This window comes from Dendrobates tinctorius, unplaced genomic scaffold, assembly GCF_039654945.1.
Source record: "Dendrobates tinctorius isolate UK_male_01 unplaced genomic scaffold, ASM3965494v1 ptg000257l, whole genome shotgun sequence".
NCBI classification, from domain to species: Eukaryota; Metazoa; Chordata; class Amphibia; order Anura; family Dendrobatidae; genus Dendrobates; species Dendrobates tinctorius.
The window spans coordinates 4,012,958-4,025,167 of NW_027361924.1; the positions used below are offsets into that span (position 1 = coordinate 4,012,958).

Sequence of the window (12,210 nt, forward strand, 5' to 3'; positions counted from 1 at the left end):
GAAGCTGTGGTTATCACTTATGGGGGGACCCTGCGGTTATCGTTGTTATGGGGGATGCTGTGGTTATCTCTGTTACGGGAGACGCTGTGGCCATCACTGTTATGGAGGGGAAACCATGGTTGTTGCTGTCATGGGTGAATGGTGCGGTCTGTTATGGGGGGGAACACTGCAGTCATCACTATTATGGGGGGGTCACTGTGGTCATTGTTATGGGGGGACACCGCAGTCCTTTTCTATTATGGCGGAAGCTGCAACTATTGCTGATGCAGGGGGACACTGTGGTCATTGCTGTTATCAGGAGGCACAAAGGTTATCCCTGTTATGTGGGGATGCTACGGTTTTTCTCACTGTTACGGGGGGGACGCCGTGGTCATCACTGTTATGGGGGATGCCGGGTCATCGCTGTTATGGGGGGATGCAGAGCCATCATAGTTATGGGGGGACACCATGGTAATCACAGTTATGGGGGCAAGCTTCGGTCATCTCTATTTCAGGGGGACGCTTCGGTCATCGCTGTTACAGGCAGCACTGGCCTGTTCCCCTCCCCCGGGTCAGACATCTTTGTAGACTAATAGGATCTGATGACTTTTCCCTTTAATTGTCCGTCTTTGCGGCTTTCGGTCAGTGATTCATTATTTGGAGAGTGGGAATTATTTGTGACTGTCATGATTTTCTGAGAGTCATCGCAGTAAAAAGCCGTCAGTATGAGCCCCCGCTGTCAGTGACGGGCAGGCGGCAGCTCCACTAATAACACCTTTTATTCGATAATTGTACTTTACGAGGGCACATTGTCAGGAATGTCACGTGCCGCTGGTGGGCCGCCATCTTGGCTCCTGTATAAAAAGCATGCGTCATGTGAGGTTAAAAGGGCAGGAAACTCAATCTGCTGACTTCTACACATGTGTGCGGTGCCGTCCTTCATTGGGCATGTGATTCACCCTGGCACACGCTGGCAATGGAGGCCGCTCTGTGACCTTATGTACTGATGGCTGGCAATGAAGTGGTTAATATAAAGGGCACTCGTGGGTAATGCTTTTGCAGTGTTTTTGGTTTTTTTTTCCCTGTTCCTCTTGGTCTTCAAGCAAAATAGGCATAGAAGAAAACGTTGACGCACATGAGAATGATGGCATTAATGCAGCACACCCGCGCCCAGAATGGTTCCTCCTGAATGCTTCTTTGTTGAATGGGGGAGGAAGATTCCACTGGTTCTGTGGGGGGTTTACACAACATTGTGCTCCAGGTCCGGCCGCGGGGGGGACAGTTGGCTGGGCCTGTACAAATAAATGAAAAAAAATATATATATCGAATGGTATCCAGAATGCCCTACCAACCCACCCATACACAAATTACCCTACGGTACCAAATGGGCACAACTGAACCCACCATCAATTTCTCCAGGGGCTGAGTGGCTACGAGTGGACACTTTCCTGAGTGTGATCTCGGGTGGGCTTCTTCCGCGGGGTATTGTCCACCAGGTGAGGTTTTTTACCTGTGGAGCAGAGATATATACAGATCATTGCTCTTCTTTAAGGGGTTATATAATGATGACCCTTTCTTGAGATGAGTGGGGGTCCGACCCCCATCCGTCCTCAGTGCACAGTGTAGAGGACATTCTGGGGTACTGCGACTCCGCTCCTATTAAAGTGAATGTGATCTGAGCTGCAGTACCGAGTACGGCCACTACACGGTGTATGCAGCTGTGCTTTCTCGCCTCTATATGTCCGGTCGCAGCTGACCGTGGGGTGCTGGGTGTTGGACCACCACCGACACTAATGCCCTAAGGATAGCCCATTAATATCTAAGTCCTGTACAACCCCTTTAAATGACCCTTACAGTTCTTAGACCCGAGATGCTGGGTGGCAGCCATGATGGTAGATTGAGGACTTCCTTTATACCTTTACCCCTTGAGCGCCAGGTGATCATAAAGAAATTGGTTAGTTGTGCAGCAGGGCACATCTGCTTACCCACTGAGCCAGGACAAACAGAAAAACTGGCTAAAAACAGAAAATATTTCTGTCGCACAAAACAAGATTAGCGTTTGGCTTTGGCACCGTTTTTCGGCATTAAATATTGCGCTGTTTTCCCTGGCGCCAGCTCTTGTACACTTGGCATCAGATCAGGCAGCAATAAATAAAAAAAAAAAAAGAAAAGAAAGGCAGCTTTCAACTTGTCTCACTGGAGAAATAAAGCAAAACACAATACAACCCCCTTAAAAATACAGATTGTAGGGTGAGCAAAAGATGCAATGGCCCCACCAGCTGCAGGAGATGGATAAGCCGAGGGGAGCTGGATTGTACTTTTATTATTGAGCATTGTATGGCGGTATTATGTCGGCAATGGATGATAAGGTGGAGGAGAGAGAGGGCGCTATTTGTGATCACATCCTCTGCTCTAATCTGAGAGCAGAAGAAAACCCATCGTGTCCACGAGGACTGATATATTCCAAACACTTGGGTCAGTCAGCAAAACTATGTGAACCCATACATTGGAGGAGGAGGAGAGTTCTTAGTGGTAGAGTGTCAGATTCTGCAACTATACGCAAAGAGCCAACGCTGCCGCGTCATTACACCCCCATCCTAACCCGGAAACACGCTAATTTCCTCTGCACATGGTGTCACCGCTGGTGCAGGATATGGCGACACATTCTGTATCTCACCAGCGATGGTGGAGACTGATGCATGCCCAATATGTCTTCTTACTTATTTTTTCCCCCTTAAAATAGCTGTAAGACATCTGTAACGCAGGCGCGGTACGGTTTTTACAGGACGCCATCCCCCCCCCCCCGATCTCTTGGTGTCTTGTATAATGTCACGCGGCTTTACACCTACCTGAGCGTGCAGCGGCGGCTCCGATAATAGGCTTATCCCGACCACTACTCCCACTGTCAATGCACATAAAATGATGGCGAAGTGCAGGTAATGAATGTCCTTCAGGATGGACGGACGCTCGTCGGGAACGCCGCAGCGGGGGATGGGATACACAAACTCCATAGTCATCCGTACCAGTCCGACCACCAGGCCGACCATAAGACCCCAGAACGCTCCCTGTGAGGAGAGAGGAGACGAGACGTGACGTGTGCAGGAGCTAGTAGACTTCATGCTGATTATACCACCATCAGGTCGTAGTATTATACCGTATATTGTACCGTTACGTTATCCATCATCATACGTCTGTACAGAATAAGTTGCTTCTGGATTCCGAGACACAAAGTAACTGCCTGTCTGGTGGGCATGGGAAGTTCTATGTGCTATACAGTGGACTGCCTCTCTCTGCCGCACAGACTTGTTTCATGCTCCTCCTACTAAGGGAGCAGAAACAAAGGAGGAGCCTCATTTATTCACTCAGTGACCCACCACAGATCTGTTCTTATTTGTTCTACACATTATAGCGAAAAGGATCAAAGGATGATGAGAAGTTCGCTGCTTCCACCCTCACTTTTGTCACCAGTGGAGGACACGTCCCAGCATTCCTTGTTTCCAATGTGTCTTAAAGACCCCTAGGAGATTATATATGAAGCCTCTGGTCTGATGGACGTATACAGTGGGGAAAAAAGTATTTAGTCAGTCAGCAATAGTGCAAGTTCCACCACTTAAAAAGATGAGAGGCGTCTGTAATTTACATCATAGGTAGACCTCAACTATGGGAGACAAACTGAGAAAAAAAAATCCAGAAAATCACATTGTCTGTTTTTTTTTCATTTTATTTGCATATTATGGTGGAAAATAAGTATTTGGTCAGAAACAAGCAATCAAGATTTCTGGCTCTCACAGACCTGTAACTTCTTCTTTAAGAGTCTCCTCTTTCCTCCACTCATTACCTGTAGTAATGGCACCTGTTTAAACTTGTTATCAGTATAAAAAGACACCTGTGCACACCCTCAAACAGTCTGACTCCAAACTCCACTATGGTGAAGACCAAAGAGCTGTCAAAGGACACCAGAAACAAAATTGTAGCCCTGCACCAGGCTGGGAAGACTGAATCTGCAATAGCAAACCAGCTTGGAGTGAAGAAATCAACTGTGGGAGCAATAATTAGAAAATGGAAGACATACAAGACCACTGATAATCTCCCTCGATCTGGTGCTCCACGCAAAATCCCACCCCGTGGGGTCAGAATGATCACAAGAACGGTGAGCAAAAATCCCAGAACCACGCGGGGGGACCTAGTGAATGAACTGCAGAGAGCTGGGACCAATGTAACAAGGCCTACCATAAGTAACACACTACGCCACCATGGACTCAGATCCTGCAGTGCCAGACGTGTCCCACTGCTTAAGCCTGTACATGTCCGGGCCCGTCTGAAGTTTGCTAGAGAGCATTTGGATGATCCAGAGGAGTTTTGGGAGAACGTCCTATGGTCTGATGAAACCAAACTGGAACTGTTTGGTAGAAACACAACTTGTCGTGTTTGGAGGAAAAAGAATACTGAGTTGCATCCATCAAACACCATACCTACTGTAAAGCATGGTGGTGGAAACATCATGCTTTGGGGCTGTTTCTCTGCAAAGGGGCCAGGACGACTGATCCGGGTACATGAAAGAATGAATGGGGCCATGTATCGTGAGATTTTGAGTGCAAACCTCCTTCCATCAGCAAGGGCATTGAAGATGAAACGTGGCTGGGTCTTTCAACATGACAATGATCCAAAGCACACCGCCAGGGCAACGAAGGAGTGGCTTCGTAAGAAGCATTTCAAGGTCCTGGAGTGGCCTAGCCAGTCTCCAGATCTCAACCCTATAGAAAACCTTTGGAGGGAGTTGAAAGTCCGTGTTGCCAAGCGAAAAGCCAAAAACATCACTGCTCTAGAGGAGATCTGCATGGAGGAATGGGCCAACATACCAACAACAGTGTGTGGCAACCTTGTGAAGACTTACAGAAAACGTTTGACCTCTGTCATTGCCAACAAAGGATATATCACAAAGTATTGAGATGAAATTTTGTTTCTGACCAAATACTTATTTTCCACCATAATATGCAAATAAAATGAAAAAAAAAAACAGACAATGTGATTTTCTGGATTTTTTTTTCTCAGTTTGTCTCCCATAGTTGAGGTCTACCTATGATGTAAATTACAGACGCCTCTCATCTTTTTAAGTGGTGGAACTTGCACTATTGCTGACTGACTAAATACTTTTTTTCCCCACTGTACATATTCGGCTGCTGAATCTGATCCTGTATGTCCCTTTCAACATCAGCATTTTTTTTTGCAGGAACTGATGCACAAAGGCAAAAATGTTGAACTTTCTCGGAAGTTTTATGGCCAGGGTCCTAGAAATTAGGCTTGAACATGTTGAAAAGTATCTGTCATATTCTACAGGTAAAGAGCCAATCAAGCATGTATTGGCAAAGGGAGGGGGATGGGAAAAAGAGGAATCTCTTACATGATAGATTGCCTGGAAGAACAGAACGAGAGAGAACTGTCTCAGTTACCAGTATATAGAGAAATAGTTTACATGGTTGATGATAAAAAAAAAAGTTGCTCCCCCTCTGTAGGCTCAGACTACGCAGGGTTTGTTTGTAGTCTGTTACCATGGAGACAATTGTTGCAGGAATGTGAAGGTTTACAAACATTAACACTGATACTCAGTGCCTCAGAACAGCAGAACAAGCCGGAATGAATTTTACCAGATACGACTCCCCCCCCCCCACAAGACGCGGTTATAAATGGGTTTTTATCAGGGGAGGGGGGATTAATAGGAGGATTGGGATTTATTTTGAACCCAGGAATCTGCACACACCTGTTTTCACAATGCAGCAATTATCCCAAATGAAGATGACGACTCTCTCTCACTCCACACTCCTGGATCCTGCCTGTCGCATTAACGCCGGATTATTGAGCTTTTTGCCTCTGGCTTTTAACGCCTGTTAAATGCCGACAATCTGCAGGACAGACACATCCCGGGAAGCTACGTATGATATAGCATGCACTGAACTGCTGACTAAACTATCCTTTGTAGTCACTCTCTGCTCCATAAGGAAACTAAAAGGGGCGAACCACCTGTATTAGGGTTGAAGCGCCCAATACGGTATTCAAATGTGGGTTTTCTAAACTAGGAGTCAACATATGGTCCTCATGGAACCAAGTAAGTCCTAAAGGACCAGCTGTTTTCTCCATCATCATCAGAAATGGAAGGACCATAGGGTTCTCCATAAAGGACCAGTGGTCAGAATGGGGACTCTAGAAGCCTTTTTCGGTTTAGCAGTGGCTAGATCGGAGTCAGGGAGGGGTTCCTTGTTTTTCCACTTGTAACCCAGTGGAAAAGGGTATGGACGTTGCGGAAGAAGGATTCTTCTAAAAAAGTCAAAATATTAGTGATGGTGGAAGCAGAACCTAGGTCAATAATGGAGCCGGGATTTCTTACCATGTGATCAGACAGGATTCGACAAGCCAATGGAAGTCAGGAACATAGTCAGAAACATCTAGGAGTGGCACTACAAGTGCCAGATGTAGTAGCCAAGGGGCTTGGCTGAAGTGTAGTCAAGAAACAAGGATTAGGTTAGGAATGGATTAGGAGACCTGCTGATCACTTGATACTGAAAAAAGGCTTTCTTCATCAGATAACCTCCTCTAATCAGTGATACCAATCTGTTAGTGCCACCACTGACTTGAGGATTCCCATTAAACAACATGGCTGTCCTCCAGTTGAGCCACCACAGTTGTCCTGTCATCTGAACTTTGGTGAACCCCTTAGGCTTCATATAGACGAAAGGTATCCAACGTGCCATCCGTAATGTGTAAATCAGTGTTTTCCAACTCCGGTCCTCAAGAGCCACCAACAGGTCAGGTTTTAAGGATTTCCTTAGTATCGCCCAGGTGGTAGAATTATTGCCTGTGCAGGTGAGCAGATCTCACCTGTGCAATTTTAAGGGAAATCCTGAAAACATGACCTGTTGGTGGCTCTTGAGGTCTGGAGTTGGGGAACACTGGTGTAAACCCTTCTCAGCCGGTGCAAACACAAGCTCAATATGAAGCAAGTGGAATGAGAAGTTCCATGACTTCATTGCTTAGTAAGCCGTCTGACTTGTCGTACTGCGCTATTTTGTCTACTTATTCTTAAATCCTGTGTTTTTAGGGTAATTAAGCATTGCTAATATATGACAAATGACATCCACGTCCAGAAAACAGAGAAAACTCTCGACTAAAAGCGAAGAACAATGACACAACCGTGATCCACTCCCCAATCATCCCCATTTAAGTCATTAGAGTGATTTTTCTGACAGGAGACTCCACGTTCTCGTTCATTGTGATCAGTGACCTTATTTACTTTACAGAAAGTGACTCCATACATTGTGTGAGGAGGATACATTGTGTTGGTTGGGTGCGCCCTATTGTGGTATGACTATTGTTCAGTATGGTGTGTACGGGATCGGCACAGATGGGGTTTACCTGCTCGTTGGCTCTCTTCCAGAAGACTGCCAAGCCAAACACGGCTGTGACCGGGGGAGCCAGGTAGCTGGTGACGGACTGGATGTAGACGTAGAGCTGTCCGCTGTTGGCGTTCTGCAGGATGGGAATCCAGACCACGCTGATTATCACAAGGACCACGGTCACAATCCTGCAAATAATGACAAAAAAAACATGTAAACTTGTGAAAGAAAATCTCAGCAGTTCAACGCTAGATTTCTGCTGAAGAAATATTATTTTATTCTGACTGATAAAACCATGGGTTTTCTTGTTCTTCCATTGGCTTTGTCTATCATTGTCTATTCTCAGGCTTTGTCCTATCATTGGCTATGCTCAGTCTTTGGCTTTGTCTTGCCATTGGCTATGTTTAGTGTTTGAATTTGTCCTGCCATTAGCTATGCTCACACTTTGGCTTTATCCTACCACTGGTTATGTTCATTTTTTGGCTTTATCCTATCATTGGTTATGTTCACTCTGCGGCTTTGTCCTACCATTGGCTATGCTCAGTCTTTGGCTTTGTCCTATCATTGGCTATAATCAGTCTATGGCTTTCTTCTGCCATTGGCTATGTTTAGTCTTTGGTTTTATCCTGCCATTTCCCCCGGCAACATGTTTTAACCGTCTTCAATAAAAATATGGATAACTGAGACCGGTGAGTGCCATCTCTTTTTTCTCAAGAATCATTCATTTCACTGCTATATCTGATTGACCACCCGAGAGTCCAGGTTGAATGCCCAGATTTCCATGCAGATGGCTGTCGTGACATTGCATACTATATTCCTGGCAGGGCCGCATTGGTTTGTGTGGTGCGGATCGTCTTGTTTCTTTATTTGGATCATTAACTTCCATTGGTTAAGTTCACTCTTTGGCTTTATCCTTCCATTGGCCACACTCAGTCTTTGGCTTTGTCTTATAATTGGTTATGATCAGTCTATGGCTTTGTCCTGCCATTGGCTATGTTCTACAATTGGCTATGTTCGGTCTTTGGCTTTCTTCTGCCATTGGCTATGTTCGGTCTTTGGTTTTGTCCTGCCATTGGCTATGTTCGGTCTTTGGCTATGTTCAGTCTTTGGTTTTGTCCTGCCATTGGCTATGTTCTACAATTGGCTATGATCGGTCTTTGGCTTTCTTCTGCCATTGGCTATGTTCGGTCTTTGGTTTTGTCCTGCCATTGGCTATGTTCGGTCTTTGGCTATGTTCAGTCTTTGGTTTTGTCCTGCCATTGGCCATGTTCGGTCTTTGGCTATGTTCAGTCTTTGGTTTTGTCCTGACATTGGCTATGTTCGGTCTTTGGCTATGTTCAGTCTTTGGTTTTGTCCTGCCATTGGCTATGCTCAGTCTTTGGCTATGTTCAGTCTTTGGTTTTGTCCTGCCATTGGCTATGCTCGGTCTTTGGCTATGTTCAGTCTTTGGTTTTGTCCTGCCATTGGCTATGCTCGGTCTTTGGCTATGTTCAGTCTTTGGTTTTGTCCTGCCATTGGCTATGTTCGGTCTTTGGCTATGTTCAGTCTTTGGTTTTGTCCTGCCATTGGCTATGTTCGGTCTTTGGCTATGTTCAGTCTTTGGTTTTGTCCTGCCATTGGCCATGTTCGGTCTTTGGCTATGTTCAGTCTTTGGTTTTGTCCTGCCATTGGCTATGTTCAGTCTTTGGTTTTGTCCTGCCATCGGCTATGCTCAGTCTTTGGTTTTGTCCTGCCATTGGCTATGCTCAGTCTTTGGTTTTGTCCTGCCATTGGCTATGCTCGGTCTTTGGCTATGTTCAGTCTTTGGTTTTGTCCTGCTATTGGCTATGTTCGGTCTTTGGCTATGTTCAGTCTTTGGTTTTGTCCTGACATTGGCTATGTTTGGTTTTTGGCTATGTTCAGTCTTTGGTTTTGTCCTGCCATTGGATTTGCTCGGTCTTTGGCTATGTTCAGTCTTTGGTTTTGTCCTGCCGTTGGATTTGCTCGGTCTTTGGCTATGTTCAGTCTTTCGTTTTGTCCTGCCATTGGCTATGTTCGGTATTTGGCTATGTTCAGTCTTTGGTTTTGTTCAGCCGTTGGCTATGTTCTATCTTTGGCATTGAGTCAGATCCTTTCTTTGGCTGTGCCATTTTTTTGGTCAGGTTCACTTTCTACCAGTCTTTGAGTTTTTACTTCATCCTATCATTCCTTCAATGGCTAGGCTCCATCTTCAGCTACTTCTTTGTAGAGATTCTTCCCATTCTTCAGCTAAATTCCATCTTTAGAGGTCCCACTCACGACAGCTCAATTTGACAGATGAGGATAGTTGTCTGTTATAATCACAATGCCACATATTTCAGCGGTGATGTACCTATGTCACATTCTTTGTGTCGGGTGACTTAATATTTTGACTATTATTCCTTTCGTTGCAGCGCCGGCAGGCTCCGCATATCATTCATTCCAAAGATAGATATTCCTAGTGGAGTTCTTACGCAATGCTCCAAAAGGAAAACGGCAAGAGTGAGCCGCATACCCATCTTATCATGCCTTCCAAGGGTTTCGCCGGACTTCATTTTCTACTACTTGTTCAATATTTGAGCCCTTCATCAGAAGAATAAGTTAGGAAAGGAAGAGGAAGACTGATGTAGAATGCCACTGTATATGCATATGATATCATCCAACCTCCACTGGTTAACATGTTACAAACCCTCATACCACGTGGCACACTTAGTTCGGTGACGAGACCTGTTGGTACACCAAGATGGATGAAAAAAATATCGCTGCTACCTGTTCCCCAAAAAAAGGACGTTATGTATGCGTTTGTCCTTTTTTCTATGCACCTTCCAATCGTAGGGCTCAAATGAAGTCATCTTCATACGTGATGAAACTTCTATGGATTTCCAGAACGGATTCTTTACCAGTACAATAATACAATGTTACATCGATGATGTGACCTCGGGGTGGATGGAGAGACACTTGGTTCTCAAACCACAGAATGGAAAAAACAGCCATTAATTACAACGGTCTGAGCAAGAGGTTGAAGGACCTGTCATGTTGTAATCGCGTCCCATCCCCGAGACAAGAGCCCTTGATCCAGACAAGCTTGGCTCTAGGCATTTTATATCTCAATAGTAACCTGACGCCTATACATTAACACTATGTCTATACATGAAAATCAGAACTCCGAGCGCCACAGATTTGGAAGTAATTTTGAAAAAGGCATTTTTTTTTTACTAGCTCCATAGACAAAGGATCTATATGGTTTATGCCAGGGAACAAAGGAGATGTATCAAGGAACGCTTCCAAAAAAAAAAAAAAAGCGTTAAGCCTTCGTTTTTTGTTTTTTTTTGCGAGTTCTGACGGCTTTCGAGTTTTCAGTTGAGGATGTGGCTTCATTTATGGATCACGCGCCACATTATTTCCTAGCTGAAGCCATTATTGCATATCCAGCAAAAAAAGTAAGACTGATAACAATGCCAACTCCATCATCACGTGACTTATTTTTTTTTTCTATTAAATCCGACTAAAGCTTTGCGCAACATATGCAGCTGCTGGCAGAATTCGGAGGGTACGACGGGAGATACAGAAGTGAAATCCTCATTGTACGCTTCCCGAATCCGATGAGATAAGGAACCCTGCAGCCATCAGGAGTCTTCAGCCGCTTCTTGTATCTCGCCTTTGTGCCGGCGCCAAGATTCCTTCATTTACAGCTGGGTCGTCCTGGGTCTGCTCCCTCACGGGGGAAGTTTAATTGAAAGCTCTGCGCGTGAGACAAAAGCTGAAAACAATTACCGAGGTGTGGCATTTTAGTGGCTTCCTTGGCGTTGGGTGGAATTAAAACGCTGTTGCTTGCCGGGGTGTGCCGGTGCTGACGATGCTTGGTGGGGAGTCTGAGTGATATGATCGTCTGCAGGATCTAGAGGTGTTTTTTTTTTCAGAGCCAAGATCCAGTCTACATGACAGTGAAGAGGAAAGAAAGCCACGTTGAGCGGCCGAACCGCAGCATCAGATTGCCATATCTATCAAGTCTTCTGATCCCCGTCCACTTTTTCTGCAAAAGTCTGGAAATGGGGCACGGCTTAGACCAAAACAATGGAGCGGAGTCATTGGGATCGTTCTTTCCTCATCCTAAACCAACTCTCCCAGGATGTCCAGGAGGCCAGCAGAAAAACTGAAGACCTTCCAGACTCCTGACATGGGCGGCAAATCTTCTGGACATGGTAGACGTCTTCCATGGAGCAGTTCAAACCCTTTGCATTGCCATGAAGACAAACCCTGACAATCAGAAGCAGATTTAGGAGGCAGAAATAAGGCTTGCACGGGAAGCAGCTTATCCCTGATTCCCGGTAGACAAATTTTGAAAATTTGGCATGCATACCCCAAAAAAGAGGCACGGACCAAAACAATGGGAAAGTTAAGGTCCTACCCTCAAAACAGAAAAAAAATGAAAATCATAACCGTAAAAATAATATCACATCAAAGTTGGAGCGGCACAGGATAATGTAATGTTAGGAAGGGTCTTAATAAAACCTGGCGCAACAGAGCTAAAGTTAGAATGCACTGGCCCTTTAAGAGGCCAAGCAAAACACATGTAGACGCCGCTCTCGTGTTCCTTGAACTGCTGATTGGGCAAGAGGGATCATGTGATTCCACACGACCAGGAAGTCTTTTCTTTGCCCCTCCCACAGCTTAGTGCAATTACCCTCTCTAATTACTCTGAGTGAGCCCCATAGACAAAGACATTTAAAGGGACTCGCTTTACTCTCCATCTTAGTTGTTCTCAGTCATCTATGCAACATTTTGCGATGACAGAAACTTTCCTTTAAATAAATGCTTATCATTATAAGTAATGAATCTGTTACTT

At 45.2% G+C, this 12,210-nt stretch overlaps 1 protein-coding gene across 1 annotated transcript in view; it reads right to left on the bottom strand.

The window, feature by feature from the left end:
* Window positions 1–740: 740 nt before the first annotated feature.
* The window catches only part of SLC5A10 (solute carrier family 5 member 10), a 104,218-nt gene continuing 92,748 nt past the window's right edge, over window positions 741–12,210 (bottom strand). Inside the window, exons 14-17 of the mRNA XM_073558465.1 lie at window positions 7,387–7,555; window positions 2,829–3,044; window positions 1,384–1,489; window positions 741–1,271 (exon numbers count right to left, since the gene is read on the bottom strand). Of these exons, the coding sequence (XP_073414566.1) occupies window positions 1,078–1,271; window positions 1,384–1,489; window positions 2,829–3,044; window positions 7,387–7,555 (685 nt within the window). The 3' untranslated portion in view covers window positions 741–1,077. The remainder of the gene's footprint in view (window positions 1,272–1,383; window positions 1,490–2,828; window positions 3,045–7,386; window positions 7,556–12,210) is intronic.